Source organism: Heterocephalus glaber, unplaced genomic scaffold (assembly GCF_053883595.1).
Source record: "Heterocephalus glaber isolate CG9 unplaced genomic scaffold, H.glaber_assembly_v1.0 deba00001600, whole genome shotgun sequence".
Lineage (NCBI taxonomy): Eukaryota > Metazoa > Chordata > Mammalia > Rodentia > Bathyergidae > Heterocephalus > Heterocephalus glaber.
The window spans coordinates 15,756,790-15,784,085 of NW_028258372.1; the positions used below are offsets into that span (position 1 = coordinate 15,756,790).

A 27,296-nucleotide genomic window follows, 5' to 3' on the forward strand; every position below is an offset into this window, starting at 1 on the left:
ATTTTCAAAACCCAAGGGAAAATCATCCCTCAGAACACTAGTTTTGAGTTAACAGCACCCTTGCCACAGGAGCTCAGAGCACTCATTATAATAGGACCAGAGCACTTCTCACAATTCCAGTCTCTGGGCATAATGAAGTGCTCAGCGGGGTTGCTCGTCCCTGAGAGAGTGGGGGTCAGAGCAATAGAGACTCTGCTGAGGCCATTCTGAAATATGGGCTCCCGGGCTGGATGACAGCCACTAAGAACACAGACTGAACCTACAGTCTTCTCACCAACCCTCTGCCCCATGGGACTCGTGACCAACTCGAACCTAAGTTAAGAGGGTACCCTCAGAGCTTGATCCATGCAAGGAGGCATACGTGTAAAGGTAACATCCTTCCCACAGTCTGACCCTCAGCCTCATCCTCCCTGCAGAGCCCCACCACCACCCCTGCCATTCACGGTGCTGGTTGGAGCCTGAAGACTTATTCAGAAACCCTTCTCCACCACCCCTTGCCCACCACCTCCTCAGTGCTGATTCTGTTCCGCTCTATGAACCATGTCTGGTTCTGGGTTGGTTGTTCTTACCAGTCTACCCTGACACCAGGGACTTGACGTGATTTTGTGGTCTCTTACCAAGCCCTCTCTGCAGTCTCGACAGCCCCACTGCCACAGAGGTTGACTTCTAATTCCTGACTCTATGAACATCTTTTGCTGCCACAGCTCATGGTCCTGCTGCCCCATATCTCCACCCACCTTTCAATACTCACATCATCACTGCAGCATTAAGCGTTAGGCATTTACTTATTCATTCCTAAAGCTCTATCAGTTGAACTTAAGTGATCAAGTAATCAATCGCCTATTCCTTCACTAATGGAACTGTCTAGAACTGCCCCTCCCAAAGATTACTGAAATGTAAAACTGACTTGGTTTTCAGAAATCCTGATCCTGGAAACTATGACTAAAATATTTCATTCCACTTAGGAAATACAAAGGATGCCTCTGAATCTATGTTATAAGGCTCTTGAGCAGAGAAATGCCATCTGGCTCAGAAAAGAGAAATTAGAAACTGTTTGGAGTGTGGGCTTCTTTTCTCAACATGCATTTTTCCCCACCCTGATCACCTCCCCACCTTTGGAGTGGAAGCATTTTGACTCTGTTATTCTCCTTTCCAAGTTGGACTCACCTACTCATGACCCAGTTGTAGGACCTTGGGTCCATCTTGCTGGATAGGAACAAAGCGTGACCCCACAAGTGGTTCTTCATTGCCCACTCCAAGGCCTCCTGGAAACCAAAACATCACATTCAGTAATGCCTTGCCCAACTTCCTCCAAAAAAACACAACAAATTCCCCAAAGTAGGCATATCAGCACCCTCAGCCATAGAGCCTGAGCTGTCAAGGAGACTCAGAGTCTCCCGTATACGGGGAAAGAAGGATGAACAGAGAGGCAGACTCTCATCAGCATGGTATTTTCCTACAGGTTGTCCACATCTCCAGCCATCCATTATGCCATTCCGCTACCTTCCCCACAGACACGGGTGCCAGGTAGCCTTCTCTGTTTAGCAGATATTACAAAATACTTACAAGAACCTATGTAACAAAAATGAGAAAAGCTCCCATCCCAAGGAATGAAGCTCAAATAGGAGCAGAAAAAGCATCTTCATGTGATCCTATTAAGGTAGAGTGCATTTTTTAATAACTGTGGCAGAAACTAATGGTTCCTTCCAAAATCCATATTCTCCTTCTTGAACAGAGAGATACACCACATTTTCCCATCTGCCTGGCATCTGGGCATGGCTGAGTCTAGACCATTGGAGTCTAGACCATGGAATGGAAATGGAAGTGCCAGGTACCACTTCCGGTCCCGCCCATAAAACCACCCACACCAAGTCTTCCATGTATTCTGCCCATCTGGTTGCTGGAATGGAGAGCACTCCTGGGGAACCTTAGAAGCTCTAAGAGGCTGTTACCTCCAACATCCTGAGTCTCACTATATTGTGGAGGGTGACACACTGATCCACTCACCTACCCAGTATTCTTACATGAATGGCATTATATTTAAGCCAATATAGATAGGAGTTAGCCTGCCTACCTAGTGCTAAAACTAATTGCTGTTAACTATCAAATGTTTCTGTAGGCCAAATCAGTAGCACCATTAATTAAAATAGGCTAGAGGTGCTAAAACACATACACACATTCACCTTTTCATTCAGTTTTCAGAATTATTTAATAAGGACCTAATTTATATGTAAAATTTTGAGCTGGTATTAATAAACTTCTTGGTGCCTGTACCCAAAACTGTGATTTGTGGATGGAAAGTCACTGAGGTAATTCCACCTCCAAGGAAGAAGTTCTTTGATTATCCCAACATTTTCAAATGTAATTTTATTGAAGAGAGAAAGACAGAGAACAAATTTTTAAAGCAACATTTAGAAAATTCAGCCTTACAGCCAGAGCAAGTAAAATATGACATTAAGGGTTACTTTATTAATATATTTTAACTATTTCCTGCTTTTTATTGGAAAAAAGGGGAAAGGAGTTACTAATGCTTGACTGAGCATCACCAGTTTACTCAAAACTCTGCCCCTCCAAAAATGAAATTTAAGAATAAGTGAAGAAATGAAGAACTTATATTGAAGTTGTAATCTTGCACAAGGCTGGAAATATTAACCTAGTCAAATGTGAACAAAGATTTGCAAGAAATTTTGATATGCAGCTCCTCATGACTCACCCTGAACTACTGCAGTGCTCCCTGTATGGCCCACTTACCTTTGGGTCCTGGTGGGAAGATGAGGTAGGGGGTTAGAAGCCTAGGTTCAGGGTCAGGCTGCACAGACCTCAGCCTTGGCCCTACTACTTCCTAGCCTCCCTAATCTGTAAACACATCAAACAAGAATAGAACCTAACTTACAGAGTTTCTATGGAGATAAATAAGATTATGCATGTAAGATGTAAACCAAGTATCTGCCATGTAGAAAATAATTATTTAAATTATTTTTAAATTATTATCTGCCTTTATTATTTTTGATATGGTCATTACTCATCTGTCTTAAAGGAAGAGTTCATAACTGATTTATCTCTGTATGTCCCACTGGGTTCAATGCCTGAGAAGTAGTAGCTGCTAATAAATGTTTATTGGATAAAGGAATCACAGGTAAAACTGTAATTCCTACTATAAAGTGAATATATGAAGAATGGCTGTAAGTTGATCCCACTAATTTTTTCTGGGCATCATGTCATAAGCTCACTTAAAAGATAACAGCATATTCCAAAAACCCTCAAGAGATTAAATATTTAAATATAAAAGTGAAGTCACTAAAGTACTTCAGCTTCATTTTACAAATTCAAATTGAAGCAGGGAAATGTTTCTTAAATATGACCCCTCCAACAGCTCTTATTTTGACAGAAATTCCTAAAAGAAAGTTCTAATAGATGAACATATGACAATGAAAGACTCCAGAAAAATGTAGAAAACCCATGACAAAAAGTTTCACAGATTTAAAGATATTCAACTTCATTCATAATGATAGAACTGCAAATAACTACACCGAATTATATTTTTTTCGCCTCTCACATTGGCACATATTGAAAGTTCAAAAACACTTTTGATGGGTGAGAATGTGGGGAAATAAGCACTCTTAGACACTACTGGGAGGGCAAATTGGCACAACCTCTAAAGAGGCGGGTTTTCAACATCTAACATTACACACCTTCTGCCCTTCAACCCAACATCTTCACTTCCAGAAATCTGTATTCTCTCACATTTAGGAAAATGACAATGGTTATTCATTTTAGCATTCTTTGTAATAGCAAAAGGAATCTAAATGCCAACCTATAGGGATTTGTTTAAAATAATTATAAGATCCATAGAATATTATGTAGCCATAAAATACGAGGAAGGTTTGATATAGAGGGTGATACATATGTTATAATATAGAGGGTAACATATATATTAATGATATAGAAGGTGATATATATGTTGTGACATAAAAGGTTATATATGTTATGATATAGAAGGTGATATATATCTTATGATATAAAAGGTGACATATATGTGTGCTATGACATCAAAAGTGATGTATATGTTATGATATGGAAGGTGATGTATATGTTATTATATAGAAAGTGAGATATAGATATATATATGATACAGAAGGTATCATAAAAAGCAGAAGTAGCAAACTATGCTTGAAGGATAAATCCAATGTACTGCCTGTGGGGGTACTGCCCACCAGTTCAGGACACTTTTTATCTTTTTACTGATTATAAAATGTAAAAACTAAAATAATGTTTCATAACACATGAAAATGATGTGCAATTCAAGTCTCTATGTCCATAAAGTTTGATTAAAATGTAGCCACACTTATCCATTTCCTTCCAAGTCTGCGGCTGCCTTCTCCCTACATGGGCAGAGCTGGATAGTACAAGACTCGGTGGCCAGCAGAGCCTAAAATATTTACTATCCGTCCCTTTATGGAAAGTTTGCCAACTCCAAAGTTTGTTTTCTAAGATATTTTGTTAAGTGGAAAAAGAAAAGGGAAGTACAGTCATAATAATAGTGTGTCATAAGAAAAAAAGGAGAAAATAATTATAAATGGAAAAATATCTGGATTTTCAGAGAGCAATTGGGTAGCTGGAAGTGGCAGCATTTCTTCATTTTATATATAATTCTTTCATCTTCTGATCTTGAATTAAATTGATTTGATATGGTTTTAATCATATATTAAATATTTAAAATTACAGCACTTTATTACTTTTATAAAGCATCAGCACAACTTCAAAATTAGATATCATTCTCTGCCTGTTAAATTAAGGCATTCAATATTGATAGGCACACCTGAGGTACAGTGGCAGGAATATTATTTGTAAACAACATTTCTGGAAACTAATTTAATGTACACATGAAGAAATATTTAAAATTGCATATTCCGTACTCCTTGCTCTATACTCAATAATTCTATTTCTGGGAATCCATCCTTTAAAAAACAATAAAAAGATCAGCCAGTGATTTATATAGCAAAATGTTCAAATGCAATAATTTGTAATGGATAACAAAATTGTAAGAATCCTATATATTCAACAACCATGGATTGGCTAACTATGTTTTTTCCCCCCACTGGTGCTATTGGTCAGTAATTAAGGACTAGTGTGGTATTCACAAGGCCCTGAGTTCAATCTCAAATGAAATAAAATAAAATGGTGCTATTAGAATATATTTAATGCCAAAAGGGTACTTTACCACATAAATCTTAAGTCAAAAAAGAGAAATAAATAATTGTATTTATAATTTAATTTGATTTTTAAGCTACACATGAGAAAATGCTAGATATACTAAAATATTAACATGTGTTATCCTTTAATGGTAGGACTACGCTATCTCACTCTGTAGGTATAAATGGTAAAAACGCCTATGATGGTGTTTTTATTTTCTTCTCTGAACCTTTCTGGATTTACCATATGCTCTAAAATGAGTGTGTACTGTTCATATAACTGGAGGAGGTGTGAGTGGTGGAGTAGGATGCAGTCACTTTTCTAAAACAAGCCCGGGAGAAGGCAATACTTGCCTTCTTTCTTCCATAGTACAGCAGCTTGGTGAACTTCTCCACAACCTGCTCCGGCGTCTCCACAGTGGGGGGGATCTCCCCAGTGAGCAGGTTGCGGGTCCCAGGGTTCATCACAGGCCAGTCCTCACCCATCAGGCTGATGAGGTTGGCCACGGGGGGCTGTTGCTTGTATTTCTCCAATTTCTTGCAGTCTTGCATCAGCAGCTCAGCTATGTCAGACCCCACCATGGACTGCAAGGCAAAGGGGGGTCATCCTGGGGGACAGCCTTACTGGGCTTGTGCTGCCCAAGCTACAGAAGGATGGTGCCAGGCATCTGCCTTCTTCATATGGAGGCCAATCATGCAAACGCAAGGCCATCCTTTCTTGGATTACTGTTTTTCAAATGTCAGCTTTACTACGATGGTTATTTTCTGCCTGTCAGGACCACAAAGCTTACTGGAACCATTCACAATTTCACAGAGGTATTATCTGACTGGTGCAATAACCCAGCAGTGGTACAATAATCCCTAACCAGCAAAGAAGAGAGTAAGGGGGACAGTTCAGGTTAGCAAACTGGTGTTGACATTTGAGCGATGTTTCCCTAGGGACAGTGTGCCGCTTCTTTAATGCCACTTTTCACAATCATACCATACACCACATCTTATCTATCCCATGAATACTTAAATCCCAGTCCAGCCTGCACCTGCCCTCCCATCAAAGCAGGGATTTACCCCATTCTGGCGACAAAGGAGAACTAATAGTTGCCAAAGTAGAGCCGAGTCCCTGCTCCCTGGTGTCCCAGATTTGAGGCTCTGAGCTGCTTTCTGCTGGCAAAATGTCATGATATCCACCTTGTGTACATCTTGCCTGTGAAGAGATTTCAGGAAGCAGAGTGAGCAGACAAGACACTCACTTTTCGGGACCCCAGGTCCCCTACAGGGTGTAGGTGCTGGTGGGGCTGAGGTTGACAACACAGCCCAGGGCTGAATAACACACCTGTACCCACAGGATAGTTATTTTCTTTTGAACAGGAAGGGACTTCAGAAATTGTCTTGCACACACTTTCCCTTTTACAGATGAGGAAACTGAGGACCAGAGACTTGAAGTGACTGCACTGAATGGCAGATAAAATTTTGGAATCTGATGACCCTGGGTGCAAATCTGGCCTACCACTTTTCAGTTCAGACAAGCTTCTTGCCTCCTATGATCGTCAGCCTCTCTCAGCCCTAACATAGGGATAATAAAAGAAACTACCTTCGTACAGAAAAAATAAGCAAATAGCATGACATATATCAAGTGCTCAATAAATAGACATTATTAGTTGCTCCAGATCTTTCAATAAATCAAAGCCAATTTGGGACCAAGTGCTTAATACCCAACACAGTTCTCTGCCTGCATCTGTAACCCTGTGTATAAGACACAGAGACAACACTCAGTTTTACCTAAAGAAGCTTTCAAATGCAATATGGGGATTTTCTTGGAAGAGAAGCTTCAGGATAAGAATATATTTATATAGTAGTGATGATATTTAGAGGGTTTCCGCCTCCCATGGTGTGGGATAGGCAGCATGTCTACTACACCATTTCTCAGAGAGAAAACCAATGTTCAGAGAGGACTAATAGAACTGCCCACCATGGTGGCACTAGTTAATAGGATGTCTGAACCCAGAAGCCAGATCCTCTGACACTCAGCCAAGCCTCTGGAGAACAAAGGAATTCTGAATTTTCATCAGAAACACCACTGGAAATTTAAAAGCAGTCCCAGTTTGGTCCTGTAGAGGGCAGACTGCACATTGTCCAATAACTAGAAAGCTGATAGTTTTATCTCAAAAAAGGCACTGTTGCAAGAATTTTTTTCTATTATGATCCACTCGCCAATGATTTCCAAGGCTATGCTCCATTTTTCCACTAATATCTATGAAGTGCACAAAACACAAAAACTTCGTGTCATGTAACCTCTACAAAATGAAATCAATTTTTAGATTTCCAAATTAAACTTATTTTTCTTTCTGGGCTCCAAATATCAAATGGCTTATCAAAATGCCTCAGGCCACCTCTGGTTCTATTTAGTACCATAGAGAGCTCTATTCCAACTGGGACAGACATTTTGTTCCAAGGAAACCGAGACTAAAGCCCAAAAATGCTGACTTGGGCAGGAAGATTTTCCAGGTTTTAAGAGCCCTTCCTCAGCAGCTCTTACAGCAATTCACCTGATCAGGGGTCCTGAGAAACTTCTCATCTCCTCGTGGGCCTCAGAGTCATTAAGAATTACCTGGAACAGAAAATCAAATTGGTCTTGAAGACTATTCCACACAGTGCCCTCTATCAGATCCCTGGGCTCTGGGTCTTGTGATAAAGCAGGATGACCAAAGTGAGGTATCTTATTGAAGATGAGCCACTAGAATCTCAGGGAAAGCATAGCTCTAGCATCACTTCTTTCAGAAAGGAGCTCACCGTTCCTGCACCCTGGATCCAAGGAGCGCATCACCCAGTTCCCCACAAGAGTTTCCCCTCTTAGAGATGTGCAGGCTCAGGCAAAGGGAAGCATGGATGTATGTCAAGAGTAAGTGGGTAAGCAATGTCCCAGCACTGCCGGGGCACAGAGCCTTGTTTACCTACCTCCATGCTGTGCAGTTCAACAAGGGGCACCTGCCCATCCGTGGGAGACCTGGGACACACACACACCAGCTGACCTCCTGGCCCAAAAGTCACAGACACATGAGGGATGTAGAACTTCATGGGTGTCTTGGGACCAACTGCTGAGACAACCCCTGACCAGTGGACACAGATGGCATTGTTAGCATTACTTTCATGGTTTCTCTTTAGTTTAGAAACACACTACAGACATGTTTTCACCCAAATTCCACCTGGGACCCAGATAAGATTCTAGGTGGGCTATATAACTAAAAGAAACCCATGATCCATGCTCCACTTTGATTTAAGCCTCTGAGAATATGTCAGAATACAATGCAAGGATTTGATAATTTGATCCAAATGATAATGCAACCAGCCTGGATTTTATTTCCTTGTTACTGGGGATCGATCTCAGGACTTTGCACTTGCCAGGCAGGCACAATGCCACTGAGCTACATCCCAGCCCACCAGCCTGGATTCTGACTGATAGTGAGAGGCCTAGAAGTCTCCAGCTGTTGTAACTTCTATGCCCATGGCAATCTCCTACAACCAGACAAAGCAGTTATGCCTCCTGGCCCAGCCTAATGATGCCTAGGGGCAGTGTTCCCTTTTGAGAACCAGTTATGGTGCAATCTCCTTTACAAGAGAAATAGTGGGAAGTGGAGCCAAAGTTGGCTTCTTTGCCTAGAAGATCTGCGTAGGAAAATGAGGCAGACAATAATTCATTCCCAGAAATACAGGGTAAAGGTGACTTTCCAAGAGCCATACCATCTAGCCCTTCCTCATTAGGCTCAACCAGTGACAGCGATCACTTTAGTACTCACCGGCATGAACTGGACTCCAAGCTGCTGAAGCCCCAGGACCATACTGCTCAGAGGCATCTGCCATGTACTGACTGAGCTCATAGCTGCTGGAGCTGAGACCAGACTCCTGCTGCTGGAGAAGGTTGGACTTGCTGGTCAATGACGGCTGAAAGTTAAAAAGCAATGAAAGCACACGAGAAGGAGATTCAGGGAGCTGGTCCTCCCAAGTGATTTTTCAAAGAAGCAAAATGCAAAGTTCCCAATAAATACAGTGGATGTGGATATATTAAAGGAGAAAGACCGTTTAGTTGGCAGGTTTTTGCTGAAGGACGCATTATGGCCCACTGAATAGAGTGTAGACCCTGAGGTCAGGGGACCTTAAATTCCAATCTCAACTTTGAATTCCAACACCCTTCTACTGTAACTTTGAACAAGTGACTTATGTTACCCAGGCTCAATACCTTCATCTGTAGATAAACATATTTGTCCTATTGCTTACTCTTGTATTCATGTACCATTATATTATGAGCTGTGCTGTTTTATGGGTACAGTGCTTTACCCAGGGATACGGATATATAAGAAATTCATGGAACTTACATTCTGAAAAGATATGAATAAAATAGTGCATTCAAAACTCTTTGTACACTGAAAAGTGCTATACACATGTGTGTGACTGCTGTTACTGGATTGTTGACATCTGTCACAGTAATAGATGACTTACCCTGGTAGGCACTAGGTATACAGAGAAACTGTCATCAAAAATCATACATAAATAATCAGGGACAAAATATTAACACAAGACTTGAAGAAATTAAGAGCTCATCTCCATAGTATCTTTGCCACTTTTCCATAAAACTAAACCTTTTCAGAAATTAAAAGTTTATTTAAAATTAAGAGTTATATTTTGTGGCACAGTTGGTATGCACATTGCAACTTTAGAGGAAAGAGATGAAAGAGTCAGGAAAGATTTCAAACCCTACTTTTCAAACTTGAATTAAAAGATTCTAGCAACTTTCCATTTCCTGGGCAAATCAAATTGCTAGCGTCCTGGGGTCCCTAACATCTAACACTTAGTGGCAGCCTCTTTTCTAGGTCAATTTGACAAAAATGCAAAAGAGCCAGTCAGTGCCTCAGACCCATAAGACTGAAGCAGGAAAGCAGGGAAAGGAGGAGGCATGGAAGGAGACTCTGCTGAGAGCAGAGTAGAGTCCCACAGGCAGCCAGCTGCTGAGACCCCATCCCTAAGGGTCCTGCCTGCCACTGCTGACAGCCTCAGTTGTGATGCATGGCCAAGGGCCTCCAACCCCATGTCACTTCAGGTTACCTTATTCTTTGGGGCTCTAGTTAGCAGGTTCTCTGGAAGGAGTTCCCCAGGCTGCTCATGTCCAGAGCTAGAAGCAGTGCTGTCTTTATAAGTATTCCAGCTGGTAGAGCTGCAGCAAAATGACAGCAGAGTTTAGACGGGTGCTGGGCCAGCCAACAAGACTGAGTGCTCTCCGCCAGAAGCCGTCCTGATTCTAAGTGTGGGCAGGTGTATTGGGTCAGCACAGATGCCACAGGGAAAAGCACTTCTCTCCCACTCCCTACCCAATGTATTGATCCCAGAAAAAAAGGCACAATTATTGGAAGTGGCCTCAGATCCACAAACAAGAGTTGGCCTGTGCAGCCTGCCATCCTAGAGTGGCTTAACACGTTCGTGATGGGACCATAATTCCTATGTCTCGCTGCCAGGTGGCTCTGCACCACTGGTGGTACCTGAATGACCGTCCCATCAGGTGGCTTGGCTTGTACCACCAGTGGTACATGCATGACTGTGCCGTGCGGTATGATGCATGTACCACCAGTGGTTCAAGCTGGCGATAACATGTTAAATGAGAGCACTTGGGTTGGTGAATTCCAGGCTAAAGGCACCACGACAGAAGCTTGGACAAAAATCTCTTCCTTGCTCTGCCTTATGTCAGGGTTATGTTCCATCTAGGGGTCCAGAAGTGGACAGAGAAGAAGCACTTCAGTTCCAGACAGGACCTAATCATAAGAATTTTGCAAGGCCACATCCATTCTGAGGCCCAGATAGGATTAAGGCCTCCTGCAGGAGAGGCCTCCAGTAACCTCATGGGACACAAACCAGCCCTGGTTGCAGAACAGCTCCTCAGAGATAAGAATCTGTCCTGCCCAGGTCCTGTTAACAGTAAGCCTGGGCCATCCTGAGCTACTGCCATGTCCCTGTGGCTGGAACAAGAGCAGACAGGTTACTGGAGGTGGGGGACCACCACCAGATACCTTAAGATTGGCCTAAAGGAGTCTGAGCTGAATGAATCTTCTCAAGCTGGCCTCTCCTTTCACACTTACTGGAATTGGGTCTCATTTGTTCCAAATGGACTATTCCGGTTTTCCCGATGATATTCATTGAGGTACTTTTGATCTCCATAACCTTCATGCCAGACATAAGGACTCCCCTGCCTTGGCACTGCACCCTCAGAGAAAACAAAATAAAGGCAGGTCACTTGCTGTTTCTGAAAGTTCTTTCAGAAAGACACTAGTGAGCTGTGAAGCAGAGTTACTAGAGCACAGCAAGTATGAAAACATATTTGTTCTGGAAGCTGATAACCTCAGTGGTAGAGTGCTTTCCGAGCAGATGCTATATTCTCATTTGATTCCTAGCACTGGAAAAAAAAGCCAAATTGATTTAAATTGATGAGTCAGAGCTGACAGTGCCTCTGTGAACCAATTAGCATGGCACCATCCACATGCTCAATATTAGGGATCAGGGTGCGTGTGTGTGTACTCAACACTGAGATTGATTTTCCTTTGCTAGCTGGTCAGAAACTGCCATCAGCCCACACCTGTACCTGTCAGTACAGGGTATAAAACTCCTGTTGGTACATGACTGCCACCCGGAGGGTGAAGTGATAGATGCATCTTACAGCCCAGCACACGCTAGACACCCTTAAAAACTGACTTTACTGTTACTTCATCAGTAACTATAACCATGGCTACAAGGAAGAGTCAGAGGAAAATAGGAAGCACAAACCATGCACACTACTGATAACACAGCCATAAGTTTCCGTACCATCATCACATGCAAAAAGAAGCCCTTTCCTCTCTTCTCAAGACATTCAGGAGCAGGGCTCTGCTGTGGTCTCATCTGCCCAAGGGGAGACTGCACGGCACCAATGGCCTCTGCTCTGTCTGTCAGGCAAGCTGCTCCCAACCCAATCCCCAAAGGCTTCCTGGAGACTCTTCTATACCTCTTTCCTCGAGCCGCCGCTGCAGGTGCCCACTGTAGTAATAACTTGCATAAGCGTATTCATCTGTCAATGCTGGAGAGAGGTATCTCTGATAGGGATCCTCGTAGCCTGCCCTATAGTATCACAAAAAAGGCCAGTCATCTAAAGATGAGTGCAGTAGACAGAGAAAGCAAGGGAGCACTGGACAAATTAAACAACTTCAGAGGGTAGAAGGGCCACTCCAGTCCAGAATCTGCGTGAAAGCCACAGTTCATTCTGGATACTAGAAACAGAAAATCCAGAATCAGAACAAGAAGAAGAAAGACATTTGTTAGTTACATAATAAGGCTGGGATTTTTACTGTAAAACAGTAAAACTCTTTTTTTATTTAAAACTCTTTTATAAAAAAACTGTTTTAATTTAGAATGCTTTTTTTAGTAAAATTCTTAATCTACAAATACATTTATCCAACAATACTCTGCCCAGATATTATCTAAGAAAACCCCTTCCTAAGACAACTGTAAGAGTCTAATATATCATTATAATTTCCATCCACATTATGGATAGAAATGAGATGGAAAAGGTCAAGTTGGACTATCTTATATCTGATTATTTTTATTGCCTCTGCCCTTTACATACCTCCCTTTGAGAATTCAACAACCCATAAGAACAAGAAAAGAAACATCATGTTGTTAGTACTAATAATACCTTAGCATTTCATAGAGGCAAAATTCTTTATAGTAATTATCATAATTTCAATGCTAAATGTGTAGGTGCATAAATGTCATCCTAACTGGAAAAGCTAGAGTGGAACATAAATGGCTTCCAACATTCCATGAAATATTTAGTCCAGAGCTATTGATTAGAATTCTTCAGGGACAAGGAGGAATTCCAGATTCTCCAACCTAGAATTACATCACTGTGGCCTCCTCTTTCTGAATGTAAAACCTGTACATCTATATCTACCTTTCTGGGGCTGATTTTTCTTAAAGTTCTCATTCATTTAATAATTTTATATTGTGTGGCCTACCACACTGCAGGTACTGTTCTGGGCACTAGGTCACTTTTTGGTTTTGGTGGTATCATGCTAACACCAGGGTAGGGTGACACAAAGATGATGAGGAACTCACCATAGGATCCGAACAGAAGCTTTTCCTTAGTGTACATATATTGCCTTTTGCAACCCTAGATCAAGAAGGTCCCATCTGTGGTCTTGAATTTCTACCCTCTACTCCTCCCCTAATCCCCAGTCACCTGTGACAGCTGCTTTAAGAAGCACCTGGATAAAGAGGAAGAAAATTCTGTCTTCAGTCATCAAAAGCAATTTGGGAGAAGACAGGTTTGAACTAAGGCAATGTAGTAGAGTGGAGAAAGAAAAAGAAGTGAAATAAAGGACAAGAAAGAAGGAAAAGAACAATCTGTTGAAAAGCATCTAGGAGAGCTGGGTCCATTCCAAGCCCTAAAACCATACCTGGAGCATAAGTGAGTGGGATAACCCCCATCGTAGTAGTCAACTGCACGCCCAGGCCTGGATGCATAGCAGGGCTGCTGGTGGTCTGCCCTGGGGTCCTGCTGCAGCTTCGGACTCCCGTGGACCTCTTGCCATTGATAGAACCCTTCTCCATTGTGATGAGAGTGAGGAATGGGCCGATGATGTCCACTCTGAAGCCCTCGATCTGGGTCCTTTACTGGTGCCCTGGGCCTCCCCTGTGGCCAAGATGGCCACTGGGGAGCCCGAGGTTCCATCCTGACCCTCCGAATTTCTCTTGCGTTTTGAGCAGTTATGTAGTCAGTTTATTTTCTATGCAAAAAAAAAAAAAAGGGAAAAAAATCATCACTTTAAGCCTATATCCAAACATGATTGTTGACTAGGTTGTGTGAAAAGAGCAATTTGTGATCCTCAAAACCCCGTCTAAAACAAACTGTATGAGCATAAAAGAGAGAAATCTGAAAAAAAAAATCTTGAGCAGATACATAAGATAAATAACAGGTTCAGTAATTATATTGATGTTGCTTTAAAAATTAAAGAGTACATATGGAACAACAGATGTGGGAGGCATGGGAGACAGATAACATTAATAGATGCAGCTACAAAACACTATCAAGGAAACCCAATTAATGTTTCTTCATTTACCCCACCAGCAAATATTTATATAACACTTACTATGGATGTGCTGAAGTATCATAGAAATAGAGTTGACCTTGGAGACAGCTAGATCAAAGTTCACTGATCACAGAGTACCACTTACCAGCTGGCTAATTAAGCCTCAATTTTCCTATTATGATTTCCATTTTATGGAAACTTCATAGAGTTATTGTCAGCATTAGAGATCAATATGGAAAGTGGCTAAAACACTGGTTGGCATACAGAATTTGTCCAATATGTAGTAAGAGTTTTATCAGAGATAAAGACTAAGGGACTGTGAGTGGCTGGAAGATATTTCCTAAACAAACAGAAGCTTCCATTTGCCTCTCAAGAGGTATATTTTTTGAATCCTTACATTAACCTTCTGGAAGAATGAGACCTTATAATATAACCATCCCTCTTCCAGGGAGCCAATAGATGAGCACCTGGAGTTGCAGCTATGAGAAAATAAAGACCTTGGTCTCAAGAGTTCTTCCTAGCTGGAGACTTTCAAATCTGGAAGTCTTCCTTGCATCAAACAACTTCCCATTTAGTCCTGAAAATGAGAAGTAGCTGCAGGGACTGAAGACCTTCCAACCCCTCTGCCCATCTCATAGAGGAGCCCTGCAGAGGAGAGCATGGCTCAGACCTTATTCCTGTTCAGGGAGCTCCCTGGGTCACTGGCTCACTCAGGCTAGGTCAGCCCCCAGCTGTCGTCTCCCTTGGCAACTACTTTAGGTTGCAAGATTCTGATCAAACATGTTAACTTGTTCCCATTCCTGAAGCTCCAGCATTATCTAAAAAATCATATCAGACCAAAAGGTCAAAAGGGTATGTATCCAAACCAAGATGTCACTGTGCTCAAACACCGCAGAGCAAGGGTCCAGAGCTATGAGCCAAGAGCTATGAGACAGCAGAATGCACAAGAAGAGCAGGGTGCAGATTACCTTCCGCCTCGACATCAGTTGCAACTCAGGAGATCTGAGGAAAGTCAGATCACCTTTTCAAAAGAGCCAGGTGCGATGAGCACCTCTGCCAGCAAGTTCCAGGAAAGGCCCAATGCCTCAGATGCAGTCCGAGGGAACAAGGGCTTTCATAAAGGCCCATGACTCAACCCCTGGGACACCAGTAAGCAGAACCAGAAGAAAGCTGCTTTTACTTTGTCCCCAGAAATTTTCACCAGGCAGCCCATCTCCAAACACAAAGGCAAAATACCCAATCTCATCAGTGAAATCACATGATTTTGTTGCCAAGACACCAACTCCAGTAGGTTAGACTCAGGCTGTAATATATCAAAGAGAAAACACCTAAGATTCTCCAAATGAAGGAACTCCATCTATAATGACACAGCACTCTCTACCATTCACATAAACAACTTTCCCAGGCCCCAGCAAAGGCAGTGGTGCCTTTCTAATCTGCCAGCCAGCAAGCACAACTCAAGAGAGGGAAAGAAGCAGCTAGCTTTCCCACACACCTGCTCTGGCAGCTTCCCACCTTCCTTCACGCTGCTCCAGGAACGTGCCCAAGAGTGCTTCCTCTTCTCCGGGAGACTGCCAAAGTCCAGGTGCCACATCCACCAAGACTTACCTGGCCCTCAAACTCATAGCCAGTTAGTTACCTTTGCAACTGCTCAGCCTCCATGGAGCTGAGTCATGAGGGCAAAGTTCAGCCCAGCCACCTCAGGCTGGGACAGTTCTGATTTGACGTATTTGCTCAGCAGCTTGTGAGAGGCTGGTGCCTCTGGTTGTGGGCTGCACCCGGTCACTCACAGGGAGACACATCCAAATCCCCACAGCAAACACAGAAGAGAGAAACCAGAGAGAGGAAACCCAGGAAGCCCTGAGGCTGCCTTGTCTAGTGAGAAGAGCTCACCTTTGGGATGTGGACTCATGGCTCTACCACAGGCTGCTTCTATGACTCAACTTCTCTGTTTCTCCTTCTTTAAAATGGGAATAATGATGCTTAGCTTATGAAGATCACCAAGCAGGTTAAGTGTTAGTGAAGCAGCACATGATATGTAAAAGTCTGATTTTTTTCCTTTCAAAAGAGATGAGCTATTTCTACCAATCGAGGCAGTGGGGTACTCACAGGTGAGGTGTAAATACCTTGATTGCCTGCTATGAGTTTTTCTCCCTCATGCTTCCCCCCACTAAGTTCTGGCTGTATAATCAATTCTATTATCAAGATGGAAGGAAGATTTGGATTGAACTTGTAGCATTGAAATTTTTCTATTGTAACAAGAAAGTAATTTCTCACATTTGAAAATGCTTTTTTTCACCATTAAGATCAATAGGGAGAAGTTTAGGTCCACATTCAAGCATATTTTAAAATTCAATTTGCCCTTTTAGAAGCCCAATAGTCTATTCTTTCTTTCAACAAACTCTTAACTGAGCTCCTGTTATGTGCCAGGATCTGGCACACATAATATGAAAGACACCATTCTTGGCTTCAAAAAGCTTAGAGCAAATTGGCCTCTATGTAGTTGCCAGTCTAGGGAGAACAACCACTATTGGATCTAACGGTCAAATACCTGAGCCTTAAGATTTTATCTCAGTTCCTTACCTGACTCCTAGCCCCTAGCAAGGGAGTATAGAATTCTCAGATTTTGGTAATGGTTTCTTACCTCACTGCTAGGCCATGAAGTTTGTCTCACCAGTGGCTGCCCTACTGTTTTCAATCCTTCCAGGAAGAGGCCCTGGAGAAGGACACATACAATGACAGCAGAAATCAAAACATAGTTGATGATGACACATAATATGATCATAATTTGATATCAAGTTATGTGTTCTGAAATATCACAATATCAGTCATAAAATTCTGATGTAACTTTTGACTTATAACATGGCATTAGACTTAAATATCACCTGCATTTTTAGAATGCTAACTTCGGAAAGGATCTTAGAGATTCTTTTAGCCACTTCACTTTTTTGATGATAAAACTAAAATTCACAGAATTGAAGTGATTTACCCAAGATCACAATGCTAAGCAGAAGTCCAGTGAGGATTGTATTGGAGTGCTCTAGCTGCCTAGAACGGGGCTTGAGAAAGCTGATTATTAAATATTCAGAAAATGTATCCCATTTAATAAACCATAGGTAATTTGAAATCTGCCATGGTGGAAATAAATATCCACACTGTAGAAACTGAAAAATACTACAAAGCAAACTTGTTCATTTATTTTTCGGAAAGCCAGTTTACCAGCATAACCCTTTAGCTCCTAACTCAATGCTCCTTCAACTATAGAATTGTCATCCTCTTACCAGCCTTCACCACACATATCTGGTTTAAATATCTACCCCAGCTTTTCCAAACGCTCCTTGTGTGACATCCCAAAACATCTCTAATTATCTCAAGAGTTATTATAAAACTCTTCAAACATCACCAACCAAAATTAATTTTAATTAGCTTTAATTATTTTATGTAGACATATGGCACATGACAGTTACATGGGTCACAGAGTGAAATCGATTGTGGTGAGATCTCACCACTCCAAAGCATTTGGGATTTCTCAGTCTCTCCCTCCTCAACTCCTTATATCTACAGCTGCTAAGTCTTTCAACCTGGCAGCTCAATTCTTCCCGGTTTCTAAATTAAATCTACCCATCTCGACAATACAATAGAAGTTCGGTCCCCACCAGGAGGCTAGAATTATTCTTGCCACCCTAATCTCTCCTTGAAGTGCCCTTGCATAATCTCATGAGCTCCCTCAGGCCCAGCTACATTTCTCACACTATCCCTGCCCTAGTGTCCCACCCTCATGCCTGAGTCCTGCTCTGCATCTCAACTATCGATCAAATTGGAGCCCTGGAAGCTTTATAAAGTATGTGAATTGCCTTTTCCAGTCCAAATACCCAACCATTCTATCTAGGATCCTGTTTCAAAGAGGACTAAGTTCCTTCCACAGTGCCCCCCCGATGTATTTATAAGTTAAAGTTCTAATTCCAAGTGTAACGGTATTAGGAGTGTCACACCAGGGGTGTAAGGCAGCCACACTGGGCCATGGCGACCATGCAGGCAGAGCACCATCCAGCCTCTGTGGTGGATGTGCAGGAAGCCTTAAAGAAGAATAAAGACAAGACACCTGCCCTCTGGATAAGAGTGACCTCACTCTATCTGTCCCCAAATTCCTCAAAGCAATAACCCCTCGCACTTCCCTTTAAATTCTTTGTTCTCTGCCTCCTCTACACTGACTCCCCTTCAGACTCAGTCCACTCGCTGGATGCCAAAGAATTAAATAAACAAGCCTCATTGTTCATACAATGCTTACCCAGGTATTCTCTCTCTCTCTCTCTCTCTCTCTCTCTCTCTCTCTCTCTCTCTCTCTCTCTCTCTCTCCAATACAAGGAGATAAGAGTTTGGGGAGGTATCAGGTCATGAGAGTGGAGCCCTTATGAATGATATTAATGCCCGTATAACTTTTTTTTTTGGTACCGGAGATCGAACTCGGGTCCTTGCGTTTGCGCAGCAGGCGGCGAAACCACTGAGCTAAATCCCCGGCCTTTGCCCATATAACTCTTTACAGACATTATGCAGGAGCACTTGCTTCCTATCTGTCTGCTTTCTGTCATACAAGGTTGCAACCAGAACGTAGACATCAGACATCTGCAAACCAAGAAGTGGATCCTCATCATACAGTGGGTCTTCCAGCACTTGATTTTACACTAACAGCTACCAGAACTATGAGAAATAAATTTCGATTGTTTAAGCCACCAAGTCTGTGGTATTCTGTCATAGCAGCCTGAACTACACTTGATCTAAGCCAAAGGGCCAAGAGGCGATATAGCAGCCTGAACTGAGATATTATCCTAGTTTGACATCTTCTAACAATGTATCACTGCTGATGATGTGACTAGCCTCTAGCCAGCAGATTGGGGCTGACGGGTGTGAATGCCTACCTAGATCCAAGCAGGTTTGCCACAAATCCTTGAGCACTATATATACACATTAAGAGGAATAATATTTTTAATAGAATAGAATCATATGAATTGATACTCTGTTGACTGTAGAAGGTGAGGAAGAAGGAAAAGTCAAGGATAATCAGAAATTTGGAAGCTGTGAAGATGTAGGGGTAGATAATGTAGTCAGGTTGGGGCATGTTGACTGTGATGGTCCTGTGGGACACAGAGGTGAGTGTGGTCAATATTGGTTATAATGGTGTAGAGACCAGGAGGGAGGTCTGAGAGGAGAGGTGATGGTCAAAGCCACAAGCCTGGATAATATTGCCAAGAAAATCTTAGGATTAGAAGACAAATCGCAGGAAGGAGTCCTGGAGAGTACTAACATTTAAGGGTTGGACATAGCAAGAGGAGCCTGTGAAAGGTACTAAGTAGATTCAGATAGAGGACCAGGAGAGAACAGTATCCCAGAAAGCAGAGAAAATGATGGCTTCAAAAATAGGAGAGTAGCCAGGGATTTAGCTCAGTGGTTTCGCTGCCTGCTGTGCAAGTGCAATGACCCGAGTTCAATCCCTAGTACCAAAAAAAAAAACTTTCCACCTGCAGAAAAATAGGAGAGTAGTTGACGATGCCAAAATTAGGAGCAATGTTGAGAAAGGCAACAAATAAAAGTGAATGTACTCTAGATCCAGTGAGATTTGACAATTAGGAGGCTTGATGATCTTAACATGAACAATTTCAGTGGAACCAAGGTCAAGGGAGTGAGGGACTAGACTTAGAATTAATAGAAGCAAATGTTAAGTAAGGAAAAGGAGGCCACAGCTACAAATTACTCTTTCTACAAGTCTAGATATGAAGAAAAGGGCTGGGGCACTCAGGTTTGAAGAGTTGGTGTAGGGTAGAGAAGACAGAAAAGAATTCTATACTGATTCATATGGAGAGATTAGAGATACAGAAAAGAAACATAGCTATTGAGGGACAAATCTCAGAAGAGACTGGTCATGTGGAATCCAGAGTATGGGGAAAAAAATCCAACCTCACTAAGGGCAGGGGTACCTACTCCTCTGAGAAAAGGATAAAGAAGATGAATACAAGCTTAGATGGAGGCAAATCTACAAATGAAGGAAGCAGAAACAATTCTATGTAGTGTAGAATTTCAAGTTCCATTGGATACCTTGGGCATTTGGTAAAGAATTTGAGAGACATCATGAAAGTGTAGAATAGCCAGTGTGAAAAATATGAGGGAGCCTTAATTAGGAACATGGCCTCAAATAACAAGTAGACTAGAAATGTATCCATTATTAGACATGTAGACTGACTTTAGACTTTAACCTCCATAAAGATATTGACCTTCTGTACCTGGTTCCATGCTATATCCACAGTGCCTAACACAGTGCCTGGCATATGGCAACAGCTCAATTTATAAACACCTGAAATGTATAGCAGCAACAGCTTTTACTGTATGATTGTATCCTATTGTTTTCACAGTGTGAATATTGAATTGAACGTTGAAAAGGAGTTTCTGGAGAAAGAAAAAGAATATTGAGGCATTGAGCTGAGTGGCTGGCCAAAGAGTAGATAAAAGGATATCAGATGGGACACAAATGAGACAGAAACAGACACAAATTATCTGCATACCTTTTTAAATTAAACTCCCTATCTATAATTAAGAAACACATTTCAGCAGTACAATGAAATAAAAACATTCAATCACAATAGTAATTTTAAAGCTCTCAGCCAATGTGGGAATGACTGTACAATTTCCCCCCGCATTTTCAGCCCTATCTGATGCATTGTGGCTCTTTTCAACCCTTAAGCATCTCATTCTCTGACTCCAAGAAGGAGTCAAGGGGTGAAGGTTCACTGGGGAACAGCCGCCTGACTCCCAGCAAAGCCATCCCCCAGAGCCAGTCTTGGAGATATGGATCTTGTGGCCTCAGCCAGTGATTGTCCAGAAAAACTCAAACCCTTCCTTCAGGTGAGCTATGTGGCAGGCAAGATTCAGAGCAGCATGTGTGGTCAGCAGTTCCAATTATCAGGAGAGGGAGTGCCAGAAAAAAATGGTGTCTGTGCCAGAGACAGCCTGGCACAAGCACTATGAGCCTCCAGTGCCAGACTACTTGGAACTGTTATTCTTACAGCAGTCTTAGGAGTAAGGGTTTAGGCATGATGCAGGATTCCTACAGGACCAAGGAACTCTGTGGGTGAACTTTAATGAAGGACTCATTTAAGTGCTCCCTACCTGGATGCCTGTATCCACCTCTGCTGCCAAAAGCTAGAGAAGAACTTTATCATTCAAGAATGACCCCAAGCTTCCTATCAGCTCTGGGTGGTAAAGGGAGCCAGCTTTCTCCTTTCTTCACCCCTCCCATCATATTGGTGTCCCCTGAACCAGGATGAGTAGGGTGGCAGATGAATGCTGCTGTGACTTCTGACCCTACATTAAACTCCAAGATGCAGAAATGACTCACACAACTGCTAAATGAAATAAAGAACCTTTGGAGGGTTTTGCCAGCTGCAGGTGAGGATGTTCATTTCCCAGAGGAGAGGTACAACTTAGTGATCCAGAGATAAGAATATCTGGATAAGAATCCCAGCCTCCCTGTCTGCTAGTTATGTGAACTTGTACAACTTATTCTTTATCTCTTATTCCTCATTTGTACAGTTGGGATAATAACCGGGTGTCCTATGTCACAGAGTTATAAGACAAAAATTATATTAAAAACATAAAATATTTGGCATGTAATTAATGTTCAATAATGTTAATAGTTATTAGTACAGGTAGTACAATGGGAGTTGAGAGACCATCATTTAAGTTTGAGCAGAACACTAGGGCCATTCCTATTTCCATTATTAATACTAAGAGAGGTAAAAAATAAAATGCCAAAGACCCAGAAATATTTGAAGCTGTAGGCAAAAGTGCATGAGAGAATAAGCTCCTTAGATCTACTAGCCTGATCTTTATTCATCTTTTCCTCACTTGAACTTCATTAAAGGTTCATAAATATGGACTGCGTCTCATGTTATAATTAAATGAGAGTAAATTCTGGGAATGTCTTGTGCACTAGAAGCCCCTGAAGATGACTCAGCACCCTGTCAATCATTTCTGTCAATCTTACCCCACAGGCCAAATGACAGGCACCAGGGCTGAGGTACACATTTTTTTTTAACTCTGAAAGCCTGATTTACCTGTGTGCTGCATGCTTTCTACTTTCTTGTCATCCTAACACCACTTTTCTGTTCATGCTTTGTTTCTACTGGCATGGACTTGACCTGAACATGTCTTCAATAAATATAGCTGCTTTTCCTTTACCACTGGATGTGTGCTTGGAGTTCTTTGTTGTACACAAGAGCCTGGAATTTATCTGTCAGATCTATCACATGATAATAGTTATCATTTCCAGGAATAGTGCCTTGGAAGACATCAGTAAGGTATTAATTGATCATCCATTCCCTTGTGAAATCTACAACTCTTTCTTGACATTTAACAAAGTACTCCTTTGAACTATGAGACAAAGAAAAATAGAGAAACTGCCACATGATGACACAGGACAAAAGAATGGGTTAAGGTGAGAACATTAGAATGAGAACTTTAAGAAAATGTACTCTGACGCCTTTCATGAAGGAATACTTGTAGCCCCAGGGATAATGCAGGATACCATGGGGTACACATCCATTTTCTTTTATAAATAATTTAAAATAGTATTTTTAATTTACAGGAAATATATATATATATTTAAATCTTTTTGCATTATTTTTAAATTTTTTTAATTAGTTTTTAACTTTTAAGATGCAACATCAAAGAAATATCATTCACACACCCACATACCCTACACTCCCAGAAGTCATTCCCTGCCATCTGGTGGGAAAGTTTTGTAGGGACAGGGGACTAGAGATGAGAAAATAAAATATGGGCCTCTTTAAGTCTTTTAGCTAATCTTGACTAGACGTAGTTACGATCCTGATGGGTGGCTCAGACCACAGAACAGCGGTGCTCATTCCTTAGATGCAGCATCTTTGGTGCATTGGCCAGGACAGTGAAAGGATGACAGCTAGACAAGGTCAGTACCCAGCCCTGGGGTTGCTGGCCACAGGTTAGCTTCGGTCAATTCCAGGCTGGCCCCTTATAGGTGAACAGATAGGTTTTTAAGGTAAGGCCATCCCAGCACAGGGGATTATGTGAGCCAATCTGATAACAGACTTGTAGAAATCTGTGCAGGTAGATGACAGCTTTAATCAGAAGAGACATTGAAGGAGCCAGGATCTGCCTCCCTCTCACCATGATTTTTCTCTGGAGCGTGTTGCCAGGCTGACAAATGCTAAATGAGGACTAAAAATTCCATTACAGTTACATAATATAAGCCAAAAGACCACAAAAAAACAATATGTCAGGGGCCTTCTCTTTCCCTGTTCTATGTTTTAGAGCTTTTTGATTCAATCTTGGGATGAAATTAAAAAACAAAAAAACAGGCTGTCCTCAGATCATCTTTACATGTCCTGCTTTCCCTGCACAAATAAGCCACAGAAACTAGCCCCCATTCACTTCAGAATCTGGTTTTAACAGCTATCGTTATGTCTTTAAAGGCGGGGGGGGCATTCTGGGAGCTCTCTTTGTTTAAAATGTGGCACAAACATCATTACTGGGGACATAACAGGGGATACAAAGGTCCTGGTCCAATTCCTCAAAGAAAAAGATTCATCAAAGACACTGGCCTAAACCCATGCATGGATAATTTCAGATAAATCCTGACAATGGTAGGGGGCCAGAGAGGAAAAAAATCAAGGCCACGCTTGGGCTTTCTGATGAGATGGGAGATGTCCTATCTCAACTTCACAAGGCGGGAGGAGTGATGCCAGATAAAAACAGGGCAGGTTGGGGCCTAGACAGGCTTTCTTCCCCATCTTACTCTTAGAATCAGGGAAGACTTTTACACTATGCCCAAAATGGATGCCCCAAATGGACCCCCAAAATGTGTAAGAGAAACCTCACACTTCATCTTTCTCTTAGATGAGGGCCAAGCCATCAGATGGCCCCTAAGTTGTCTTCTTAAGCACTGGAGAGAGCGAGAACCCAAGTTTTGAGAAAGAGGTCCCTTACCTTTTAGTGTACTAGAGGTTGGGCCAGAATCCCCTAAAAAGTCAAGAGAAATAGCTCTCCCTCTTTAAAAAACAAAAAAAAGAAAAAAAAGACCAACAACTGCTCTAGATATGGGTTATGTCATAAACTAAAATTGTTGAGCTCAAATAAAATAGCTATAGGTGTTGTAACTTGTAATTGGCACAAATTAAACAGATGGACAAGCACACATAACATAATTGTTCATAAACCAGAGTACACTAAGATGTATTTGGCCATGGCCTTTTATGAATCAGGCACAACTATTATTTTAGTATTTTAACTAGATGGAGATCCCTTAGGTTTAAAAAAAACTACTGGAGGGCCAGGGATTTCGCTCAGTGGTTCTGTCACCTACCTCGAAAGTGCAAGGTCCCAAGTTCAATCCCTGGTACCAAAACAAACAAACAAACAAACAAAAAACAACTGCTGGACAAGACTCCCTTTGGTGAATAAAGGAATAGCTATTCAGAAAACAATTATTCCTATCTTTGTTCACTAATGGACCTCCCCAGTAATTTCCATAGCTTATGGGAGACACACCCCAATAAACATTGCTAAATATGTTATTATAATGTGTTTACTTTGGTTATTATGAAAGGGTTGAATTCTCCATGAGTAAGACAATAAAGTTTTCTTATTAAAAGATGCTCTTAATACAAAACAAAATTAAATTAAAAAACAAAGTTTGCAGTGATCAGCTTTTTTCTTTTAGACTCAGATATCTGCCTTTCTCTTACTAGTGATAAGAGGTATATGTCAAGGTAACATGAGACCACCAGCCAAGTGATAATTTTCATCTTTTTAAAGCTTATGTGATGTGTATGTTATGTATGTGTCACTACACTTAGAAGTGCTCATATACTGAGTAGTCCAGACAATGTTGCACTAAAACTTAAAGGTTAGACATTAATAACTTACATGGTACATCTATACACGGGTGCATTCTTCGATGACACCCTATTAAAAGATAACAAATTAGGTTAAAAAAGTTTCATTATGTCATTTATCTGATAATTGGATAGAAATAACTGACTAGAGAGCTATTCTATATTAAGATGGACATTTAAGGTCAGGGATTTAGCTCAGTGGTCCCACTGCCTGCCTCACAAGCACAAGGTCCTGAATTCAATCCCTGGTACCAAAAAAAAAAAAAAAAGATGAACATTTAAATGTGTTTCAAAGATAATAATGTCATCATGATTGTCATGCTAGAATGCTGTGGGTCATTGATCTCAAGTTTTCTCTGTAAAACTTTATAATTGTTATCTATTTTTTAAAAAAATACTAAAGCCTATATCCAAAGACTACTTAAATAGAGACTCTTACAAGAGGCTGTCAGCATCTATAATACTCCTATCATGAGAGTCAAAAAGGGTTTTAATAAATAGGTTGGTTCAAGACTTCAATGAGGCTGTGGTGCCTCTACATCCAGTCATGCCCAATCCCCATACTTTATTGACACAGATTCCAGCCTCAGTCAGCTGCTTTTCTTTTCCTTTTCCTTTTCCCTTTTCTTTTCTTTTCTTCTCTCTCTCTCTCTCTCTCTCTCTCTCTCTCTCTCTCTCTCTCTCTCTCTCTCTCTCTCTCTGAGACAAGAGTTGCTATGTAGTTCAGGCTGTCCTTGAACTCACTATGTAGCCCAGGCTGGCCTCGAACTTGCGGTGATTCTCCTGCCTTAGCCTTCCAAATGCTGGGATTACAGGAGTACACCACTATGCCCAGCTGCTTTTCTGTCTTAGATCATAAAGATGCTTTCTTTTATATTCCCTTGGCACCCAAGAGCCAAAATCTCTTTGCCTTTAAAAATCCACTAATGGGAGTGGGGCAATTGACCTAGACAGTCCTTCCCCAAGGGTTTTAAGGCAGCCCCCATCTTTTCGGCCTACTCCTAGCACAAGACCTGTCAAAACTTTTTTAAAGACCATCATCGGCTTCTTACAGTACATAGATGATTTGATGCTCTGTGGGGACACAAAGATCCAAGTACAAGAGGGAACTAAGTCCCCCCTTAACTTCCTGGCCTCTCGAGGTTATAAAGTGTCCCAGGAGAAGCTGCAAATCTGCCAGGCCCAGGTCACCTATTTATGGCTGCTCATTTCTGAGGACAAAAACTGCTAAGTTCAGAGAGAACTCAATCCATTCTAAACTTCCCTTTGCCAAAACATATCAAAGAGTTGAAAGCCCTTCCAGGGGTCACTGGGTTTTACCAAATTTAGATTCCAAGATGTAATAAAAAGGCCAGGCCCTCCTTTACCAACTTCTTAAGGAGACACAGGCCTTAAACATCCTAACAGCAGCATGAAAAAGAACTTGTGGGAGCATAAAAGCTAAATGTTATCTATAAATTCCTGACCCTTCTGCTAGCATCTTGATAGCTGTTCGAGATGTTAGATGATAGGTTAATGCCATGTTGGATTCTAAAGCTCCCTAGACCTTTCCCTTACCCTCTTTGTGGGAGGCTGTGGCTGGCTCTTCCTAGTAAAAACAATTGTTGGCCATATTAATTACAATTGTTAATTGTTAAATACAATTGTTAATTGTTGGCCATATTAATTACAGTTTTGCTGATCTCATTGTTTGGCCAATGCATACCTAACTCGATCTTTAGTTTTGTCTTCTCTAGACTTAAAGCTATAAACAGGCCAGATATCTAGATAAGATTATAATATTAACTATTCCCACTATGCCGCTGATGTAACTGATCTGCTCTTGCTGGGTGTTCAACAACTGAGGTTTAAGAGACCAAAATTTTAAAAGGATAACTGGGCTAAGGAGACAGCCACTATTATGGCCCTGGCCCTCCAAGGTCAACAAAGACCCAAGACAGAAGGGAACATTTCTACAAGCTCCTACAACTCTGGTGAGTCCCCCAACGTCCTGAACAAAGAGATCATTAGACCCCAGAGGACAAGAGGCCAGTGTACATAATGATAAGGCCTTAAAAGGTACATCAAAAACAAATAAAGAA

At 41.6% G+C, this 27,296-nt stretch overlaps 1 protein-coding gene across 11 annotated transcripts in view; it reads right to left on the minus strand.

Annotated features, from left to right (window-relative positions):
* The window catches only part of Sec16b (SEC16 homolog B, endoplasmic reticulum export factor), a 75,328-nt gene that overhangs the window by 21,059 nt on the left and 26,973 nt on the right, over positions 1 to 27,296 (minus strand). For 5 of the 11 annotated variants that reach the window (XM_087194367.1, XM_021265378.2, XM_087194365.1 and 2 more), the window contains 11 exons: positions 16,938 to 17,009; positions 13,661 to 13,990; positions 12,211 to 12,323; positions 11,312 to 11,429; positions 10,287 to 10,395; positions 8,984 to 9,128; positions 8,145 to 8,296; positions 7,736 to 7,797; positions 6,258 to 6,393; positions 5,547 to 5,777; positions 1,168 to 1,265 (listed from right to left, as the gene is read on the minus strand). In XM_087194367.1, the coding sequence (XP_087050493.1) occupies positions 1,168 to 1,265; positions 5,547 to 5,777; positions 6,258 to 6,393; positions 7,736 to 7,797; positions 8,145 to 8,296; positions 8,984 to 9,128; positions 10,287 to 10,395; positions 11,312 to 11,429; positions 12,211 to 12,323; positions 13,661 to 13,935 (1,439 nt within the window). In that variant the 5' untranslated portion in view covers positions 13,936 to 13,990; positions 16,938 to 17,009. Of the gene's footprint in view, positions 1 to 1,167; positions 1,266 to 5,546; positions 5,778 to 6,257; positions 6,394 to 7,735; positions 7,798 to 8,144; positions 8,297 to 8,983; positions 9,129 to 10,286; positions 10,396 to 11,311; positions 11,430 to 12,210; positions 12,324 to 13,660; positions 13,991 to 15,788; positions 16,871 to 16,937; positions 17,010 to 27,296 lie in introns of those variants that run through there. The other 6 variants (XM_021265379.2, XM_021265380.2, XM_004853385.4 and 3 more) reach the window with 6 other exon arrangements.